Source organism: Neodiprion lecontei, chromosome 6, assembly GCF_021901455.1.
Source record: "Neodiprion lecontei isolate iyNeoLeco1 chromosome 6, iyNeoLeco1.1, whole genome shotgun sequence".
Taxonomy (NCBI): domain Eukaryota; kingdom Metazoa; phylum Arthropoda; class Insecta; order Hymenoptera; family Diprionidae; genus Neodiprion; species Neodiprion lecontei.
Genome location: NC_060265.1, coordinates 22,335,682 through 22,358,584, shown reverse-complemented (window position 1 = coordinate 22,358,584; position 22,903 = coordinate 22,335,682). Strand labels below are relative to the sequence as shown.

Here is a 22,903-nt window from a genome sequence, read left to right as displayed (position 1 = left end):
GCGAATTGTGAAGGGAAGAATAAACAAGTATGTATTACACAGCGAAGACGATGAACCCTGCTGCCAGACGCATGTTGGTGTCGCAAGAATCGGGGTCGGTCAAAGATCAAAAGCACAAAGGCAGCGATCTACCCCAGTTGACATCGTAACTTGACCAACCCCTTCTACTCATCAGCAAGCTCCCGATAATTAGCTTCTCTAAGCTACGTTCATGTCGGTAACGTTCAATGGTTTGGACAGTTCCCTACGCTGAATAGACGGGGCAAGAAGTAAAACAAGTTCTAACAATAGAGGACATTTTATCAGATGTGGAACTACACGTATAGTTTGGCCAACAGCACTAAATCCAGGGCTTTTTCCGAGGGTCCGAGATATGAACAAGATGAGTTTAATACAGTTTCGTCAGAGTCGTGAAATGCGCTACTGAAGCTTGCAGGTGCAGATCGGTCCTGATCAGTGCTCGGATGAAATTTTTTCGAACACTGTCCCACCCGTAGGATTTTTTTACCTCCACACATGAATCCGTCTCCGCGGGCTTCACTCTCACTCGTATAATCAACCGGATCAGTCGTTAAACAGAGACGACAATTTGATGTCCCCAGTCTTTCGACGCGATACTTCAAATGCTCGGAACAAACAAGGAAGACATAACCGTAATAAATAAGTCATACGTAGTCGTATTGTACGATACTAAACTGAGCCCTGCTGAGCAGAATGGGGACGAGTTAACTTCGCGCTGTTTTCAGCTCTACGGCAATTCTTAACTTTTGGTCGTAAATGGATGAAGGGAATGATTGTTTATCGAGGATAAAATTCCCCAACTTTGATTAACGGGCTCGGAACTCATCGACTTTAATAGCTGGCATACGAGTTATCTTTTTCACCGATGAGAATAATTGCTTGCCTTTGATCACCGGCTGGGGTATTGAAAAGGTGGATTGAAAAATAACCGAGGTTACTAGATAGAAGAACCTCATTAAATTCACTCTATTGATCGAAATGCAGATGTCCAAGTATCGCGGGCTTCCTTTGGGATACGTTACATCAAGTGTCATAATCAGGGTCTATTCCGACGTACAGGATCCCGAACAGTTATCGCACAAACCCGTTGGTCGTATGCGACTGGTTTAATTTGCGTCAAGCCGAAGCTCGTATTTTTAACGAAGGATATTCAGCGGCCCCTGGCTCGGCTGAATGTAAAACGGGTGACTGCGCATCCACCACCCACCTTTCTTGCTATTTTGCATCCACTATATCCCTGCAGCCGCGATAACAACCACGGTGCCGCACCTCTGCGCATTTCCGTGACACCTACACAATCGCCGAGTTCTCGGGGTCAGCGAACTTTGTTTACAAACAATGCAGCGGCAGTTTGTTCGCCCTGGAACAATCGCCTGCACCTGCGCCCTAACGGCCTCGGTTCATCTCTTCGAGTAGGGAACGTGTCACGCTTCTGCTACGAATGAGAACAATACCATTGACAGAAATTAATTCAAGACTCAGTGGGTGGAAGAGGGATGCAATTCTTTGGCTCCTTCTTAGACCAACGAATTTCAAGCAGTCAATATTTTTACACCTACAAAAAACGCTCCCGCAGAGTAGGGAAAAAGCTTTAACGCCCTGGTTCCTTTTTAAGTTTCTTACGACTCTGCCGAATCCAGCCCCAGCCTCCGGCCCATTTTTCCACTTGTTCGTATCTCTCCCCCTCCGGCTGAAATGTAACTGCGCCAAAGAAATGAACATGCTCCGTTATTTTCCCCTGAGGGTCCAATTAAAAGCTCCTTCGATACTTTCAAGTACAGATAGAAGAAGAAGGAGATTCATTTGCCTCTTTCCCGCTGATCGATCTGATTCAACAGCGCGGGTTTTGGGCTTGGCCACTGTACGAGACTTTCGACAAATTGCCATGGTAGAAAAGTGGCTGACGGTGAGAGGTAAAAAGACAAAACGAAGAGGTCGTGTGCCCACGTTCGACCGTGAAAGGGTCAAATGAGAAAATAATCATGTCTGAGTCCCTGCGACCGATGACAAATATCACATACTGAGCGACTCACGTTTATCCTCTCAACGTGCACGCCGCAAACTTTCAATTGACGAAAAACTACCCGCCCCAATGGAATCGATGAAGTGACTCGATGGCCTTGCTTTGACAGTTTCTTGTCGGACGTGGATCCTTCATCGGGGTTGAAGATAGTTTTATTATCGTTGGGGAATGCAAATAGATGGCAAAAACAGACAACATTCATTTGAAGGTTGAAACAAAACGGCCTCCATTTGACTCTCGATTAGCTGCGCAGCCTCGAGGTCTCCTTGGCTCGAGAGAGACTCGACATGTTTTTCATAAATAATGAATTACTTTAGGGGCAAAGTAAGGTCGTTGGTAACTAGATGCAAAGGTTGAGGCTGTTTAGCTAGAATATACAGTAAGTAAGGCGGAAAAGGGCGCTTGGATCTTTTGTGCTCAACGAAGCTAGATAACGGAATCGTTTTAAACGAACAACTTCTCTCCGCCATACAGCTGCGAAGTTTAGGTACACTTCCGTAAAGGAGACCACCTTGCCCGTTAAACGCGACACAATGGTCATAACCTCCATTATCCTTCGGTGAACATTCCTCAACCAGCACGACGAGTGATATCGTATTCTTGTTCCTGGAAACGCTTATTCCAACCGATTCAATTTCGTTTTGTGACCATTTCGATTATTACTTATTAATCCCACCGTAAACTTGAACGACGAAGTTCACGTGTCGAAGTTTGAACACAAGAGGAGAGGGTGGGTCAACAACGAAGACTGTGGAACGCTTGACTCAGCATCGAACAAAGGGACGAGGGTGACAATGACAGGACAGAGGGATTCCTCGTCGACTAGAATACCCTGAGCAATAGCTGCACGGTTGCACTACGTTGCCCTTCGGTCTCTCGCATCGGAAGCCAAGTTTTAAAAGCCGGAGTGATTCCTCGAGGGAAACGCAAACGGGGGGAAACAAAAACGAAAAGAAAAAGAGAAAGCGAGAGAGAGAGAGAGGGAGAAAAGGAAAAAGGCTCGCGTTAAAGAAGAGTGAGACGGGACTTTTACTTACGGTGTGTCCCCGACGGGTGGGCACATTGCCCGCGGGCGTCGAGGAATTGCCAGTGGTGAGCTACCGAACCCCCGGAGTCCTTTGGGGTGGGCACGGTTTCGTGCTCCTCGCCAAGGTAATATTAGCAGTTCGCAGCCCTCTCCTCCAATGACCACACATCCCTACGACTTTGTTCCCCCTGTAACCTCGTCGTCCTCGCTCTCCTTCTGCACTGTCCTCCACGCCCTCCACCACCCCCGCCACCGCCCGGCCACACTTTCAGGGTAAAAATACCACCACGGCGCCCGGAAGCCCCAGCACTAAACTGTTTGCTACCACAGCGTGTACTGCGGCACCCTCGAATCGACGCGTATCTTTGGCATGGTGCACTGCCGATCACTGTCTATCGTTGTTGATCAACTGATTTTCAAATTGAGATCGCCCGCTGCCACGTCCAAGTTCCGATTCCTGCAAAAATTTCGGATCGCAGAGTTGATTTCCTCACGGTTACTTGTTGAATAAATATTCGACCAAGATTATCCAAATTACATTTAAAACCGCACCGCACTCGAGTACTCGATTCACGTCCCGAATATCCGTAATCGGGATTCTTCTTCTCGAAATGCTTGTACTTCGAGAATCTCGAACGATGATATGCTCGTCTAATGTCACCCCCTGATGCGCAAGCACACTTCTCCTGGGTTATAACCAGGTTAGGAAAACAATCAACACTGCTACACGGTATCGGTGATGCGGTTTCCGATCGCGCACACAGAAGTCGCAACGGATAACCAACCGATAACCTCCGGCACAATATGATCACTTAACGTTGTCGACCCGGATTGCGGTTGGCACTAATTTCAGGATTTATTTCGCGAAGGTTCGCGACGTGTGTTACGGTTGTCAGCTATCTCTCGGTAAGAATATTCACAATCAGTCAAAGTTTCGACGGCGACGGAAACACTGTACCAGCCTTTCCCTTGGACGGCGCGAAAAACGGACACTCCCAACACATCCACGCACGTTCCGTCAGCCTCTCGTTTTTCACGCCTTTAACATAAACGGAGAAGTTAGGGGAGGGGGGTCGGCGCTGGATAAGCGAATTAACGGATGCGGAAAAGGCGAAACAACGACCAAACGGCCAAACGACCAAACCACCAGCCTCCTTGGCACTAGCGCTCCACGGCTCCAGCGCTCCAGCATCCCCGCCTGAACGTAGACGCAGCCCCGCCGCACAACCACCCTGCGCCCTGGGAGCCAATACCAAACCATGTGGAAGCCCCGACGCGAGACGTCGCGACGGCTCACGACGAGTCACGACCCCGTCCGAGCACGCCCGAGCCTCCCTCCCAACCCCAGTCGATACTGACAAGGGTGGTGCGAGGTCGGCTCGTCAGAGGGTGCTGAACAGGGTCGCCGGAATGCCGCTGCTGCTTATGGTGCTGATGGTGCTGCTGCTGCTGCTTCCAATGCTGATGCCGTGCCCTTGCCGGCGTCGCTGTTGCTGCTGCTGCTGCTGCTTTGGCTGTCGCTGCCACTGCCGCTATCCTGGGGGTGGAGAACTTCGCCCATGCCCTGGAGACTCGGGCGTTTCTCCGCTGCTCTCTCCCTCCTACGCATGAACAGAGATATAGGAATTTGCCCGAAAACCGTTCCTCTCGAGAATAGAATAGGCCAATTTATCACGAATCCATACAGATATTCATGCTTCGCGCATAACCCCTCGGAGTGGAACCCGCAATTACCCTGGTTAGGCTTAGTTTCAACTTTGTTTTGCTGCTTCCGTCCCACAACGCGATAGCTGTCAGCTCTCGGTTATTTTTTCACCATCCATTCAACCGAAAACTTGTTGAACTTCAGCAATTAACCATGTTACCTAATTATACGTCATAGAGATAAGGCGTGCCGTTATTTAGAACTGTTTCATTTCACTTGTATTTTCACGAGATAATATAATCAAGTGAGGTACTCGTGGTCCGCTCCTTGATACTTTCAACAAACAGCTCGTGAGTTTCATTCTCAATTACTTCATCAGCAAATTAGTTTCAATCAACTTAACTTGGGAAAAAGGTACCGAGTGTCTGAGGGCTTTTGTTTTATTTCTGATCGCTCCACCTCGCTTATTATCATTATCAGTGGAAGCTAACCACATAGGTAAAGAAGTTTGGTTTGCCAAGGAAAAAGGTGGGCAAAAAGTCTCTGGAAAACCACGCCGAAAGGTTGAGACAATATTGAATTCCATAGACACTGTACTTACAGACTATAGCCCACTTAATATTCTAAGAATAATTTAATCAATTTTACTGGATCACTGGATCAAACGTTCTACCGTAAAACTTTCATACTTTTATCGCGACGACTGTCCTTTTCACCCGGTGTCGCCTGAATTGACAGACAGAAACAGTTGCGACCGTAGGCGTATAACCTCGTACGAAACGCTTTGAAATTTTAGTAGACAACATTGAAATGGAACTCAACTTGTAAATTTCCGCGAGTGTGGGTTGTATATATTACATGCATGAAGAAGACGGACGCCCAAGAGGTGAGTCAAGGTACTTTTCTCCCGTCTTTCCTTCGGTGTCGGGGAGAAAAAAAGCTCTAGACATTATTCAACGGATCACAAGAAAAGTCATAACTACGGCAGGCACTCGACCGCAAAGACATGGCATACGTGTTAAGGATTTTTACGGATTACGAGGCGGAGAAAAAAAGGAACAAAGAAACTCCGTCGACCAGTGCCAGAAGCATCTTCCACGGTCGTGCGTCTTTACGATTGTATATATATTTCATGCAGGTACGGTATTATAATGCAAGCGGTGGATTTTGTCCATGGGTGCGCAATTTTTGTACACGAGTGTCTCACTCCGCGCGACTCGAAGTGTGAACAGATAAATTTTGTGCGAAGATAGCTATCGCGGAAGAACAAACATTTGGCCAGCTAGATTTCCCGACATTGCGGTTCAAGATCCAAGTTATTAGGGTTACTTTAACGGGAAGGCTGAACACTTACGGTACCCAGAACGAGCTTTGCAAACAGACCTTTGCCTCTTATCGGATAGCAGGACCTCGCAACGCATCCGATACTCTGGCTTTGGAAACGTAAGACCACCGTGGCCACGGGCGTGGTTCAATTGATCCAGATCTCACCGGTATCCTCGATTCATATATCTTGGGGAAAAAGAATCGTAATCCGATTTTGGGCCGAAATTCCCTGCCTCTACGACGAACTCACCGCGTTACCAAAAGTCAAGCGCGAGATATAAACCAAGCTCCAATGCGAGTTCTGAAGAGAAAAAGAAACTCGGCATCAAACGCCCGAAGCCTGACGTGAAATGAAGTTTGGCGTAACTTCAAATTTTCGGAATTCATCGGTCTTTGTTACCCTGAGCGGCTTTTTTAGAACTGCACGAAATTGTTTTCGTAATCTTTGTACCTTAGCAAAGTGAATCTCTACTTGTTGCTGTAGATCCTCTTGTTCGCCAGAAGCGTGTGATAATTCAAGTGGTCATTAGCTTAACGATTAGTATAGCCGTCCGGAAAATAACTGTACATTTTAGAGAACGCTCAACTTCCTAGTTTTAATTAAAACAGGAGAAATGAAATCCCTCCATTTAATTTGCCCCGATTTCTTGGAACTCGCCGTTTATCTGGATAGTATCCTTCAAGCGATATACCCGTACTGTGAATAAATCAGTGCTGGATCATTTACAAGAAATGCTTATCGCAAATCGTTGCTGGGCAATGACTGAAATATTTCAACGATCTTGAACCGTGAACACCAGAGTTTCAGGAATCCCGAGGGTAGAATGCGTGTCGAAGTTTACGCAAGGAAATTCTATCCATTCCCTGAACTATAATAGTTTGTTTCTGAGGTAGTAATACTCCAGCTCGGTTGTATACGGATGAAAAACGGAGCACTATTACAGAGAGATGCAACGAAGGTAGGTATGAGGATGAAATTCCGCGGCTGACTTAAGGCCAAGATACGTTGCTGCGGTTGAAGTTGAGGTTGAAGAATAACCGGAGTTAAACGGAACAGAAGTGAGGTCAGCGAATCCGGGCCACCGTCGCTGCAGGAAGAGGAGGTTTGGTTTTGGGGTTCGAGTGGATGCAGTGGATAAATAGAGGGATTAAAGAGGGCGGCAATCGTGGATGCAAATGCGCCGCTGAGTTCCGCCATGCGTGGCACCTCCACGCCGCTGTCTCTCACCCCTTCTTCGTCCCGGTCTCTCATCATCACTCCATCCGTCTCCCTCTCCTCCGGCACCAGTCGCAACCCACGGCGAACCCGATGCTTACGCTCTACGTAGTGCAAGTTTGCAAGTGTCGGTGAACCGCCACTGATAAACGTACTTGCACTTGTGCGTGACATCCCGCGCATTTGCCAATGCCTATCCCAAAACTTCAGCCTCCAAGAACCCTAATCCAGCTTGCCAGTCCCACTTCTGCACTTCGCTCGGCACACGCAAGCTTTCTCGTAAGAGTTGCTCTTTCAGGAATTTTATTTCAGTCGCAGGTTCAAAGGAGTAGATCGACAACTTTACTCTGACTATAAAAAAAAAAAAAAAAAACAAATCGTCGCCTATTCTATATCGGAGCAATAAGCTTTTCGCCTCGTATTATCTTCAATCTCGCAACGGAGTTCAAAGCCTTGCGCCCACGTCTCGTTAAGATAGTGAATCGTCCCGGTTCGGTTCCTCGTTTCACGGCATGGCATCCGGTATAATACCTCCATTCGTCAAAACTAAGTGCCCTGAAACTTGGAACAAAATGAAGACGTCCAAGCCAAACGTACGTCTCGCAAGCAGCCCTTAAACCGTCCCGTGATTGCGTCACAAATCTAAACAGAATTGATTCCCGGATCATTCTGGTGACTCTGTGATTACGAATACCGCTCGAGAGGCTCACATTGTTAATTGAAAGTACTTCCCGTTGAATTGGATACCAGCCTAACTCGAGAGAATTTCAATTATGGAAAACTCCGAGCAGCACTGCATTTTGAAAAATCGACTCCTGCTCCTCGTCGTGCGAAACACATTCAGAAGAATCGCATCCTGGGAACGTTTAAGTACCGTAAACACCACCAACGAATGGACGAAAAATGATAAAATATGAAGGACGAGAACCAAACGGAAAAGACGTTAGAGAAAACAAACCGCAAACCAGTTCATCAATATGTGATTAACACGCGTCTATTGAAAGTTGACGGAGTAAATATCCTCAAGATTTTACTGAATTGTCGGAAAACGAGAATACACATTAAAACAAATTCGAAAATTCATAATTTCACTTTTCTGCTTCACCTTTAATTTCGTGTTACTTCAATGCGGTGAGAGGTACGTTGTATCCGAGGGGGAAAAAATGGAAAGAAAGAAACGCGAAAGCCTAAAATGTAACAGCAGCACACAGCATTGATCCTTTCTGTAAGAGCTGCACCCAAGAACCTTTCCAACGTGGCACGAGATATTGAGCAGAAAGTCACGCAACGTGCCTGAAGCCGCCTCTGCACTACCTGACCTTCGTTACTAGCTGATATCTTCGACCCCGCTGTTCTCTAAGGTGAAAAATACGCTGTGCCTGCGGCAGACATTTCCGCTGCAAGACGTTCCCTGTATGTGAACGTGCTGAATGGACCTGTGCAGCAGTAAGAATGCAGCAGCTGCAGACTCTACACGGGTACGCGGTGCAAACCGTTCAGAAATACATTCAGAGCCCTCTCGGCTGAGTTATAATGTTCCAGTGAAAGCTTCTGATGCCAGGGACGAATTCCTAGAGTGCCAAATCCTTATCGAATAGTAATTTTCCATAAGCACTAGGAATTTTGGCGAAAAAATATTGGAATAGTGTAACATGATTAGGTACTTTTTTTCTATACCTACCTTATAAATCTTAAAATAAATTGACGTCATCATTTCTCGTTTCTTCTATGCAGCCAGAATTTGATTTATGGTTAATTATTTTCGAATTTTTATCGCATGATTTATATGCAGCAACAATTAAGTTCCTACTCACTTGGAAGTATATTTTCATCAGCTCCCACTCGTAATTTTATTTTGATGAACGTAAATCGGTTAATTTGAAGCGATAGCATAGTGAAACACGAGATTGAATTTGATAGCAAGGGATATCGGATTTTTACTTCGATATCACACGATACAGCTGAGCTTACGCTATTTCATTTTTATGAATTGTTATAGTGATATACGCTTCCCAGGTGTTTCATTTCTGCGTTAACTGAGACTATTTCTCATCCGTGTTCTCAGTTTCTAACGTTGCGAAACGGTATAACCCAAGAAGGCGAGTATTCGATCAGCTCGAAGTGACGATAAACAAATAGTGCAGTGATTACGATTCAAATATATCGATTTCAGCGTCAGCGTGTACAACAGGAAAATTATAAAACATTTCTCCAATTCTTTTCGGAGCGATGTGTCGGCTAGATAAATGCCTTGAAATTTGAACTTTAATTTTGTCAGCGTGAAATGTTCTATTATTTTTCATGTTTCGCCGGTACGACGATCACGCAAGACTAGACCAAGTCTCGATGAAACTGACGAGGTATTACTATCCCAGAGACCGAGTAAAATGGGAAAGTCCTTTCAGCTTCGCATCGCACAACATACACCCCTGGCAGATTTACCCTTTGATGTGCCAACGCGTGCGGATTGCGTTCTCGCAATAAACACAAAAACCAAGTATTCATCTACCAGCGAATACAAATGGAATACTCCGGCACCCACCCATCATTATTTGAAAACGCGCTGAATGTAAACTCTTTTCAGAGCTTTTAATCGGACTTACACGATCGCCGATATTTCATTATGATCGAGTAATGGGATGCCAATTTATTCAAAAGTGAATAACTCAACATCCGTAATTGCGATATGGGCTGGATGCGATTCGGTCACTGGTAAATGCACAAAAGCATATTTTAGATGCTCCAACAAAGTTGCAAGTATTACCAAAAGAGGATGTTAGAGTCTAACAGCGACCCCGCTCTCTTACCACCGTAGTCTGGCCACAAAGTGACTTTGACTACTGACCAGCTTTTAGGTAGGTAGTACACACGTGCAATTCGAGTCGTTTATTTACAATTGAGATTACGTATTATTCGAGACACACATTAATCTGTCAGAGGATGGAAAACCTCGCCAAAATTGACAAGCGTAAGTGTTGGATATCTCGTTGACTGGTTTTCTATGCATGCTGATATTAACTGCGAGACAAGATGTGAAACGCGGCGAGAACGGCTTCTTATACAGAGCCACGCCGTTTTCCACACTGATCAGCAATGTTCGACAGAGAGGAGATTCGGATTTGATGGTTCAACGAAGAAAGGAGAAAATCGGAAAATGCAAGAAAGGCAGCAAGGAGCGTGAAACGAGAACGGAATTTCGCACTCTTTTGGTGACGCGTACTTGCTCACACGCCATTAACCGAACGAAGTAACGTGACGTGAACGAAGTAATTAGTGTGACGTCACGGGAGGACCAAGCCTTCCTTACTGTATGTAGGGAAGTTGATGAAAGCTCTTGCACAAGATAAGCTGAAACCCTATTATAGTTTGTTGGAAATTGTGCGAAATAGTTGGTGCCTACAAGTTTTGGATAATAGTCTTTGCACCCAAGCCAAGTTCAAATAAACGCCGAGGGACTTCGGTCTCGCTTGCTTCCTTGCGAACCTTGATGTCTGGCTCCACATTCGAGTCGGCGCGTAAAACGACTCCGGCAACGCATAAGCTCGTAAACTTCTCACAAAAGGCTTACGCAGCGACGTAGATTACTCTTCATAGTCTAAATCGATGAAACACAGCCACGTGGCACTGTGCATGAAAAAATGTACCGCTGAACTAGGCGAATAGATTGGTAATGACAAATATGTTCATGGAGACATGAAATTTCTTTGACTTCTCGTGGAATTGGACTCGTCGAAGTCAATTTCAAAGAACTCTATGTATACGAGGTCAGAAAAGAAATATGGCGCTGCAATACTTTATACCGTTTCCGTTATTACGTGTGAGGAGTGAAGTACTTTCTGAGCCAGGTGCGTCGAGATGAAATTGCATGTCATTCAAGCAGCTCAGGAAAAAGCGTTCAAGATCTGTTTTGAAATGCTCATACATATTCTAACAAAGAGAAGAAGACGGGACCGTGAAAGGAGGAGAGGAAAAAAAAATTGAAATCCAGAGATAGGAGAATTTCCTCGGAACGAACCGGGATGAGGAAGATAATAAAGTAGTGCAGAAATGACTGGATTCTCTCCTCGGATAAATGGTATATATCTCCTGCTAAGCGCGTCGCGGTACCGTAGCGGTGAAATGTAGCCAAAAACGAGAAGCGAAGGAATCGGGCCCTGCAGGGCTTAGGCGAAATGAATAGCTGCGCAAAGCGTGCCCACGGAACGACTAGGTGCCTGTTTCCTTGGCCTCGGAGATACCCAACATCCACCCAACCGCTGTCGCAAGCGGATGATAAGACAAAAGTATGCAACGCAGTCGATCCCTGGGTCGTATGGATGCGAAGTGCCGGTGACGTTGTCACGGGTGTAAATAATTGTTTAGGATGCTTGTAATGAAAATCACCGACGTTGATGTTGAAAGAAGGAAGCAGCTGGTGGAAAAACAGAAGGAATAAAGAATGGAAGGAGAAGACAAGCGAGGCGAAATAGTTGAATGCGCTCGGATTCAAACAGCATAAAAGTCTTGAAGGATTTCTCGCTCACGCTTTTGCAAGAAGAAGAGAATATACACGAGGGTTGTGTCAAGGAGGTTTAACTGTGTCAAACGGCCACTCTAAGACTTGCATGTACACGTAGCGTGAAGATACAACTAGAGGGGACACTTTCGTTCCTTGACTTTTGAACACAGGGCAGGCGAGCTTATCGCTCGAATGTCAGGTGGCGGTACGCTTCTTGTCAGATTTACCTTGACATATTGCTGATCAGCCGGGCATGTTGTCCTATACCCACTAATGCCCCCTTCCTGAATTCATAACGAGTGATTAACGGCGCTGATATATCCAAGGGGCTTCCCATTCATCATTCAAGTGATTAATCGATTCCTATCAATTGGCGCAAGGTCGTCGCGGTCATCGTCCAATTGTCATAGATTGAATTCAGAGTTTGTTCGACCTCGCCTTCGTGCGGAAAGTTTTCCGTGTCGACAGCAGCAATGGCCGTTCGTGCAGCCGCTTGTCAGCGGTCAATTGCCACGTTTACGAACATTATACTTACACCTTAATGGTCTTTTACGTCGATGGCCGTCAAGCGGTGAACGAATTCTCCTCTTTACCGTTACCCTTTCTCGTTTGCGCGTTTGTCCGATAAAAAGGGGCGTATGAAACTGCAGCCCGGTATCCATAGCCAATGACAGAGAGCAGGTAAAATTCCGCTGCAGGAAGCGTGGTCAATCGAAGAGACAAGGACCACTCGGTCTGCCACAGTTTTCACGCTGCGGTGGTGGACTTTAACCGCATCAAATGGCGCGGAGGATTCTGCAAAATTTTGGGAAACTATCGTACATTTACAAACAAAATTGGCACAATGAAATTTGAATATTGTCCGATGTTACGCGAGTCTCAGGCGAGCTTTTTGTCACCCGCGTGTACGTAAATACGCACACGACCAACTCGAAGGGCGGTTCAGGTCAGTTACTTTCCAATAGTTCAACCGGCGAATCTACGGGATACCGATACCTGAGGGTTGGGATGAACATTTTTCACTCCATCGGATTGACCACTCAATATCGACATCGATAATCATTATGAACGGCGGAGCAACATTCCAGGTAACGTGCTATGCGAACTAAATCTCGTAAATTCTCTGCAAGCTGATATATCAGTCCGGTGGTATGGCGGTGAGCACCAATTTACGCAGTCGAAAACTAAGCTAATTTTTCTAAAATATTACGTCCAAATTTTTTCCAGCTCCGACATTCGTACTGGCAATTTTCACTACAATAATTTGAGCTTTTTCGTTGTTCTCAAACAAGCTGAAAACATGTTGACGCAGCAGCATAATCAGACAGCGTGAAAAAGCGCAGTCTTTTTCACCGAGTTACGAACGTCCGGGTACGTCAAGTATGGTAAGAGAAAGTGTGAGGCTATTTTTTCAATCCTGCCTTTCTTCGCGGGCCTCCTACCCCTTATGACTTAAATTCTCGGTTAGGGTAATTCGCTGCAGAATGATGCCTGGCTGTGCCTGTCGACCAGCGTTTCAATAACCAATCATTCTGGTTGGAGTAGTAGAGAGGGCTTTCGGTACAGGGACCTACGAGTACCTATCGATCGCTATTTGCGAGGTATTTCCGCAACGAGAGTGACAGAGAAAACGTAGAGAGGGACAGAGAGATATATAGATAGAGGAAGGCTTTGGCGAGAGAGAAATACGCGGAGAAAGAAGGAGAGAGGCGAAGGGATCGAGTGGCTTACGCTAATGCCACTACCGAAGCGATCTGGTGCCGGAGTAAAGGCAGCGTGCGACGGATTGCCGATGTGCGGGGAGGAAAACCCGTGCGGCTAAACAGAGCCGACACAACACAACGCGAATACCGCGGATCCATCTCGAGCCGCAACTTGTTTCTGTCAAAAATGGTGAAACAAGATTCGATAATTGTCATTCGCCGGCCGTCTCTTCCGGCACGAGCTTTTCGTCACTGGCTGCACTGCTACTCGCATTGGACAGGTTTGTGATTCGGAGTGATCGATGGATCGTAGCGCGTGTTACAGCGCCCGAGTGTAATTGTATGGTGGGCACTCAAAGCGGTAAGCTTGCAGCGATCGTCGGCATGAACGAGTTCCGATATTACAGCTGACCGGGTGAAAATGGAGGAGCGTACAGATGCGAAAAAGGAACGGACGCTGCCTGGACGAACACCATGGTCCGCGAGTTATCGGTAAGCCGGTATTATCCTTGGCAAGGACGAACCCAACGCGCCGCGGTGAGTCATGCGGTGGAAATCGATTCACCGTCGCCGCTCATGAGTTTGGAAATTCCTACGTACCGCTCATCCCCATTCTATGAACCTGGTTGCACCCAGCTACGTATCGTACCTGCGGACAGTTGCCGTTGACGAATGGCGAAATCGATACTATTGATCCGCGATACGCCACGAGCGGTGCTTCCGTCCTCCCAGGAGTCTCAGCTTTCTGGAAGACCGGGAATGATCGTATTTGGCCATTACGTACAGAGCGATCCTTGCGGGGGAGGATCGTCGAGGTAAAAGAGGGCGGATGAAACAGCTGAGGGAAACTACGGAGCCGAAATGCGGAGGTGAGACTGAAACTATAGTCGCGAATGTGAATGCCGATGTAGATGAGAGCACGTCTCTGCTTTACGAGATGACGTAAAATCTGGAACCTTCTTCGTAATGGGGTTCGCTGATCTCGCTTAACAATGACTCCTACTTAATTCGGTGGTCAGTGCAAAGGATCCGCCCACCTGATCGCGACTATCGAGAATCACCTTGCGGCGGATTATATCTGTGATGTGGGAAAATGTTTCTCAATTTCCACGAATAATTACCGCCTTTCAAACATCGCATATTGACTTTTCGTCGTGCCGAAAATGGGATGGGAAAGGTGAAAAATTTTCGGATAGAAAACCTGAGGATACGGAGGCTTTTAAACACTCCGAATTACTGAGAAAAACAGGACGAAGAGAATAACAAAGTTTATAAAACAAGTGAGCAGCTCAGCTCCTGATTCGATTTTCTCGGTGTTTATGGGCTCCTTCACTTTTTTGCCTTTCGGATATTGACTGGTACCGGGAAAACGGTTCAAAACGAGAACCCGAGGCGTTTGATCTCCACAGTTTCTCGGTTGGATTATGTTGAAAAAAAAAAGTAATAATAATAATAATAAAAATAAACGTGCTTCGGGAAAGAGTGCATTTTACGATCGCACTCGGCCATTATTTCATAACTCACACGACGCTAAGCGTCGAACCAGCGACGCAGGGATGATGGGGCGAGAAAGGCGAGTTGCCGGAGTCATTGATCTGTCAAATGACATTGGAACGTGGAAGTGGCATTGTTCGGCAACTTCCGGGAAAAAGTGAAAAATCACGTGCCTGTAGAGGAAATTGCGAAATAAAAATTTATCGATCACATTTCCACGAGACCTCGTAAATAGGCATCTGATTGAGAATTGAAGAATGGCAGTTGTCTCGGTTTGCACGCCGTCACGGCGCAATCGCAAAACTTGCTCTCACTTCTCAAGTAACTCCCGATGCATACGTGCCGGTGCGTAACACTCAAATTGCTTGCGTCTAAATGGTCTGAAATGTCCGTTTATTGCTCTGTCATCGGCGAGGCGTGGCTAGTTGCAGACTGCGGAAAGCTGCAGCTCGCAACGCTTCACAATTATGCATGCATCGTAGCGTCGTAAACCTTATCCGTATATAGTGGATTTCACAGGGAAGCTCCGACAAATTCCGAATTTGCATGCGCCCCAAATCTGCCACCTTTATTTCCCCATAAATAACAATTGTCTCGCAAAATTTCCGAGCCTGCTTGAAACATGTCGTATGGAAAGTTCACTCTGCGCCTGGTTAATCCAGAGGCCTTCAGGGGATAACGAATAGCCTCGACTCTCGGGGTACTGCGGAACAATTTTTTCCGCCCCTCATTAGTTACCGATCGTCCCGTGAAAACCATCAGTGCCCGTAACCATTTTCAGTCAAATTCCCGACGCTAATAGAAGTGGTGGCATGACGTTGTTGCTGTTGTTTAATCGACAAGAAAGATTTTATTACCTTTTACGTTATCATTTTGTCCTTTATCCGATTGACAAAATTCAAAACTCTAAATTATTTCAGCAGCTTTACCTGTAATAAATATGTTATATTGTATTAGATGTGCGTGTCTATAAATATAAGGCAGTATCTACTGAATTTGTTGTTTGCGCTCAGTTTTCATCTGGAACCAACAAAGACGAAGTGCCCATAATATAAGCAAAAGAGGCTATATACCTGTGTATACGGGAGCGGTGAACATTTACGAAATTGAAAATCCCCCTGGAAACGAAACGGCTGATAAAATATCGCTTCATCGCGTTCTTATCTTAAAAAGGATGGAAAAACAGAGAATCGCTCAAGAGAGAAAGGTGAAAAAGGGAACGAGAACAAGGAAATGATAATCCCCACAAGTAATTCAACATCGTATTCTACTATCAATGATTTTCGAAATTTTACGAATGGCCGCGAAAAATAAAATCGAAAATGATCCCAAATCGAATCAAAAGCATAAATGTGCCGAAGCGTCAAGCTTAAGAAAACATAGCGAAAAATTCGTAGTTTAATCGGCGCCTGGCAATTGATTATGCTCGGTATGTTAACCACGATTGTGTCAGAGTAAAAGCAATGAAAAAGCCAAAGATTCTAGTAAATACCCAACAAAACATGGTTTATCTTTTGAGAATAAATGTTCGTTGGACGAATTTTCCAAATTTTATTGAATAAATTTTACTATTAATTTGAAAGCGTAGTTCGAGATGAACGCCTAGCAGTCGAAATTCTTTGGTCACTTTTGGCCTGAATTTGATGAACTTTATGGCCATAAGTCAGATGCAGCTTTTTCCTAATACGACAATTTGCAGCACACTGATTAGCAGTTTCTCATGTTTTCCGCGCGTTCATTTACCATAAAAATTTTACATCCCTTCGAAAGTATCCATAAACATGCAACCGTTCGCTTTCGGCGAGATTTATGTACCGGGAAATCGAATACCTACATAAATAACAAAGGCGGTCTGATATGTAAAACGGTAGATTACCTGCAGTCGTAGATCGTTTTTCGCTGCCAGGCTCCTTGCCCCGAATTCCAGATTGGAAAAACGCACGTGGTCACGACTCGGCAAGAAGCTTGCGACGAAACGCAGGAAAAAGACGTCGGTACTGGAAAAAAAATATAGGCTGAGGAATGACAAACCGCGTATCCGACTGACGAGGTAATCAAATACGAAATTTTCCCAACGGGGCCGGGGAAACAGCGACGAATTGGCGAAGCGTTGGCGGATGAAAAAAGCGCGAGAAATTGAAGGCAGAAAAGTTTCTTCTCGTAGAAAATACAATAGACCGAGAGAATGCCAATATTTGTTGGCTACCATTTCCACACCCGTCCGCAACCCAAACGCGAACCCAAACCGCCCCCGCATCGTCGGCGCGGTTTCAACCTGCGGCTCAACGCCAAGGGAATTCTCACACACCTTGTCGGACGGTCTGTAATGGGTTGAGACGATAAGAAATATCGGTCATCATCAGCGCGTCGAATTCCCGCGTCTCGTCACTCTAATCAAATTAGACCTGATGATGAGAATCGATCGCATCTTTCTCCAGCGTTCTCATATATGTGTATATATATATATATATATATAATAATATATATAATATATATATTTTTTTTCCTTTTGTCTTTTTTCTTTTTTCGTTGCTTTACTCCCTTCGCAAACCTTCCGGTGATATATCTCAGGTATACCAAGACAATCAAGAGATACGAGCTATTCTTCGAATGGTAATAAAAAAATTTTACGTCGCCCGTTGGATGATATTGCCCACCTTCAATTTCGTTTCCACCTTCACTCGTACTCGCGGGTTACTTTAAATCGATATTCACACGTCCTCGGATGGGTATGATTATGATAAAGTGACTTGCTCACTTCTTAATTGAAAAAACATGGATTTGCTCTCCTCTATTTAACAGTTGCAAATTGGCACCAACACTCAAAGCTGAATCGTCGATTGGAAGCCACGTGGGTGATTTTGACGAACGTTTTGTTTTTCAACTTGCGAAGGTATACAAGGTGATAAAGTTTGGTGGTAAAATATGAAAATATCGTCAGGGATCCTACGAATAATTGAAAATGTGATAAATTCTTCATTAGGCTTACAGGTCTGCGACGATTTGATTCCTCGCATTGGTAAGAGTCCGAAAAATAAACTGACACATGTCAAGCATTTCTCATGCATATTTCGTTAAAATTTGGGCTCTCGGTCGTCAAAAATTTAAACTTCGTAATTTCGTATTTCAACCCCAGGCTACACCAGAAGCACAGAGCAGTGCGCTCAATCAATTTTAGCATGTTGTTCGTGCGACGAAATCAAGCACAGCGAATTCATCTTACCGCAATGCCGATATCTGCAACATGCACGAATAGTAATGACAAATCTTAGTACTGCTGGGGACGTGTGCGTGATGAGAGAAACGTGGCTTACGTTGGCTTACCCACGACTCAGACATCAGCCCCTTCGTTGTAAGGAAACTCGCGGTTAAATGCATCTCAGATTTTGAATGGTGTTTAGTGCCTACGCCCACATACACAGAGACACAGAGACACGCTTGCCGGAGGCAGTTTACTCCCCGTAATTCAGCCGTGGCCTGTTTATACCGAGGAATGGTCAGCTGGTACATTTCCTGAACGAAGATGCGAGCCAAGGGTTATTATTAAGACACGCCACCGGGTGAGGTTTTCCGTTATTCTATTTCCCCCGTAACTTTTCATGTGTCACCCGTGTAGGTATTGTACGTACAATACGAGTCCGAAAAGGAGTGCGAGGCAAACTGGCCGAGGACATGGAAATTTCCGCAAGTGACGTTGAAAAGTAGAAGGGCGTGTATTTAATACCACCGAGCATACAAAGTCGATACGGAACCGTGGCTTGATGAGAAAGGAAGAAAGGAGAGAAAGAAGAAAAAACGAGACAGGCAGTTTGGAATAGGGAAAAAACGACCCGGCGGTATGAACAGCTTGTGTGGTATAACAAGCAGCGATACTGTACCCGAGTTTAAGGGAGGACTGAAGGGATTTAAAGTCACGTGATACGGTAGCCATGGTGACGAGAAGGACGAAGATGATAAGAGGAAGAGCGTATAGGGAGGTCGGAGGCGCAGAGAAAATCAAGTGGAAATAGTACATAAATTGAATTACAAGTGTGCGAAAAAAATCGTGAGGGATTTTGAGAGGAAAAAGAGACTGTAGAGAGACAGGGTGGGGAGAAGCTCAGAAGCCAGTGAAATGATGCAATTGAATTGAGAATCGACAGAGTAGGAAATTAAAACGATGCTACGGTCGCTCGAATAAAAAGCAACAAATTCCGTTGAACGGCGGGAAAGCCTCCAGAGACGGGCCTCGATGATGAAGAATAAAAAGTAGAATGGAAATAAAAGAAAAGGAAAAAAACTTCACCCAACAAAGAAGGTCTTAAGAAGCGATGAGTATTTGTGCATTTGAGCGTTTCCAAGTAGCCGACCCTGCCGCAAATGCTTATCGTTGTTCTTACACGCTGCTCGACTTGTTTTATCCGGCCACTTTACCTGCGAATTGAAGAATAACAAGAGAATTGATAAAAGCAAAATAAAATTAGGTACGTTAAGAAAAAAGTTTAATGAAAATTACAATTAACAAGGCGCTTGATCGTCACGAGCCGAGAATTAATTGGTACCATTGAGAGTGAAATCCGATACCTGTGGATAAATGTTCGGTTATCAGCAACGCAGTTGTGTGCACCTCGGCATCTGCAGCGGTATACACGGTCGAATTTCAACTCACGTTGAATTATTGACGAAGGTTGGATCTCCGAGTACAAGCAGCGGTAACACTTCCTGCAGTGTGATAAAAATTTGTTACTTCGCCTCATAACTTTTGAGAAACGAGGCCAAAGTCATACCCAGCCACTTACACGCTTGGCTTTGGGTCGGTACTGCCACACAACTCGACTGGCCTCGGAAGACCCTGCCGAAGCATTTCGAAACTACACAACCGAGAGTCCGACGTCGACGTATCTCCTCCACGCGAACTGCGTCGGTGTACAAAACGCAGCCACTGCCAGCGTTAAACTGCGCAAAATGAAACCCGGTCCAATTCTCGAGGGACATTCAATCGCTTTTAATACACAGACAGGGATTCGCAGCTCGACTCAACTCGAGTATATACACGTGTATTTGTACATGAATATTCATGTATATGCGATTCGCTCGGCTTAATTCTTCTTTGAATGTTGCCACCAGACCCCGCCGCGCCTTACACGCTGCTGGCGAATCTTTTTATCTTGGCCTTCCGGCCGACTTGGAATCAAGAATCAATTGTGTCTGTGGCGTGGAGCCGGCTTGGCGCTTTACCTACAGCCACCGTCTTCAAAGTAGAGCCAACCCAAGAGCATTGCCTGTTTTCAGTCCTCTTTTCACCCTCCGTTGTATACTCGAGACGTGTAATTACTCCCGCAGGAGAAAGACAATATCTCGTTACTACGCGGGGATATTTATCAAGAAACTGGGCGGGCGAGCCTGCAGTATTATACATTATGTTCGAGGGACTTAGGGAGTTGTCGCGGATTGTCGCTATTTCCTATTTATTTATAATTATTCAATTCGCGGATTTCACAATAGCAATGATAACGTTGTCAAAACGGAACAGGATTATTATAAATTCAGGATCTTTCGCTGCGCGGGAGAGAAAGGAGTGTTTACTTTTCAACTCTCACTTCAATTCCCAGTGTTTTATTCAACTTCGAAGTATGTCGGGCCCTCGCTTAGGCTATCTTCCATCGCCCGTTACTGTTCCTGGGGAATCCTGCGGAGCCTCACGTACAAAAGGAATGATAAACGGTTTAGTTCCATATTTCAAGATAAGAAGAGGATTCGGTCGTGCCTCAATCTCCCCTCCTCCAAATTTTACCCGTATTTTTTATGAGCGGCGAATGATATTTAATCGCTTTGAAGGCTTACCTAAAATCGAAATATGATGAGTTGATCAATCGGTACTTACACTGTATCTCCAAAGCATCGAGTTGACTCGCGAATATACTTGAGTTCAATTTGAAATTAAGTGGAAAATTTACATTGCAAGGAAATGTGAATCGAGTTACTTTTGGGATTTAATGAACGTCAACGTTGCATGAATAATTAGACAATATCAATTCTGTATCAAATTTCTTACCCGAAATTGAGTTCAGTAATTGTTTTCAAACTTGTCGTAATAATTCGTTTATAAAAACCGGCCACTTTTGTGCTACTTTTTCTCGCAAATATAGGTATGTAATAGAAACGTAACTATTACCACTGAAATTTCGTGGCAGTTGATGTAGTTAAAAGGTAGATCAAAGAACAGATGGACTAATTTCTGTATTCCTGCTGTGTCATTTGGCTTTTTTTTCTCTCTTCATTCAAAAGTAGCTACAAAGTAGAAAATGCGATACTGTGTACTAGGCTGAATTTCTGCGACGAAACAAACCAACCAAAATTCAAGAAACAAGGAGTCAGTAAAATTGTGTGAAACGATAGAAAGTGGTACAACATCAGAGGTAGGTTTGCCCGAGGCTGATTCAGGGGTTCTCATTCGCTCTTTAAAATTCTATCTCCAAAAACGGCTTCTGATCTCCCAGTTCAATAATGACCGAAAAATTGTTCAAGATTTATTTGTTCAACATTAAAATAGGACGGTGCCGCGCAAGAGTAATCTGAAAAAGTGACCATCAATTTTATGTCACATCCGTCGTTTCGTCAACGATCAATGATTAGCTGAATCTGTGCACACATTGTTTCAACGTTTCTAATTTTTTTGTAATTTCACTAGAAAAAATGATGTAATATTCATATTCCAGGAAATAAGAGAAAGTCACTTTAGTCCCGTGATGACCCTGCATAATTCTTCTATATAATGTAACCAACTTTTGCAAGTAGTACGGAAAAGCTTTTACCTTGATGAATCTCATCCATATTTGGCACGGCAACGAGCACAACGTTTCAAATACTTTACCAAAGACGATTGGGTACTCAATAAATTTTGTAAAAATTCACGTGGCCGTGAGAGCTAAAAATACGCCCGCCAGAATTCACGGAGAATATTTGGGTTACGCTAATTTACCATCCGTTTTGAAGTCAAATTTAAATGGCGTAAATATTTGACGATACCAATAAACGTTTCGTCGCGTTAGTTGCCTGGTTTTTTTTTTTATTCAATTTATTACGACACTCGGTTTCGTATGCCAATGCTTTAAATGCATCTGCGAGACGGTAGTCTATGAAATTCTCATCATTTTCAGAAAAGGGTAGGTGAAAAAGAAGCAAACTATTAGCAGCAGTTGGTACCGTTCCAAGCTTTTGACTCCTCAACACGTCTCGAGGGTAATCTCGAAAGAAGTAGACCAAAGAGCTTTTGATCTTCGAACGGATACCGGCGTTTCTCCGGGCGATTGCCTTGTTGATATTTGAGCAGACAAAATGTGTAGTCGGAATTTTTCACTTTCTCCATCCATCCTTAAATCTCGAATAAAATAAATCAGATGTGAAAACAAGAAAATGCGCCCGTCTCGAAGAGCGGAATAGAACTCGAAGAAGAGGAACTCGCGCTTTCGATGTCACGGTGCTTAAGCAAACAAAAACAAATTCGAGCCAACGAATCGAAGCAAATTTTCTGACGAGCGGTACCTTTTCTTAACTTGCACGGGTTTATTCCCCGAGTTTCCGGATCATTTCCCACGGATCCACCTCGTCGGCCCAAAAATTCAGCCTCGCTTGAGATCAACGAATTTCCCTAAGACTTTTTACCTACCTCCAAATTAATTTCGAGCTGATAATATGCCCGTATTTGCATACGGCTTCGCTTTGCCGAATGCTAAATTGTAAATTAACCTTTGATTAATACGCAATAGGAACAGACGCTGCTTCGGGACAAGTATGCGTCGGTTCAAACTTTGAACAAGGTGAGGGTTCAAGCACCCGTCCAGCCGTTGCTCGAACCAACCGATGCTGGGAGTAAACCGGTGGCCATAGCAACAAACCAGTCTGCTACCGCCGTCACCCAAACTCAATACTTAAACCTGCAGCCTACGATGGGTCAAGCTTATCTAAACA

The 22,903-nt window shown here is 44.9% G+C and overlaps 1 protein-coding gene across 1 annotated transcript in view; it reads right to left on the bottom strand.

The window, feature by feature from the left end:
• The window catches only part of LOC107226660 (acetylcholine receptor subunit alpha-like 1), a 106,293-nt gene extending 102,989 nt beyond the window's left edge, over nucleotides 1-3,304 (bottom strand). The window contains 1 exon segment of the mRNA XM_046743041.1: nucleotides 3,082-3,304. Within this exon segment, the coding sequence (XP_046598997.1) occupies nucleotides 3,082-3,107 (26 nt within the window). The 5' untranslated portion in view covers nucleotides 3,108-3,304.
• Nucleotides 3,305-22,903: the final 19,599 nt, after the last annotated feature.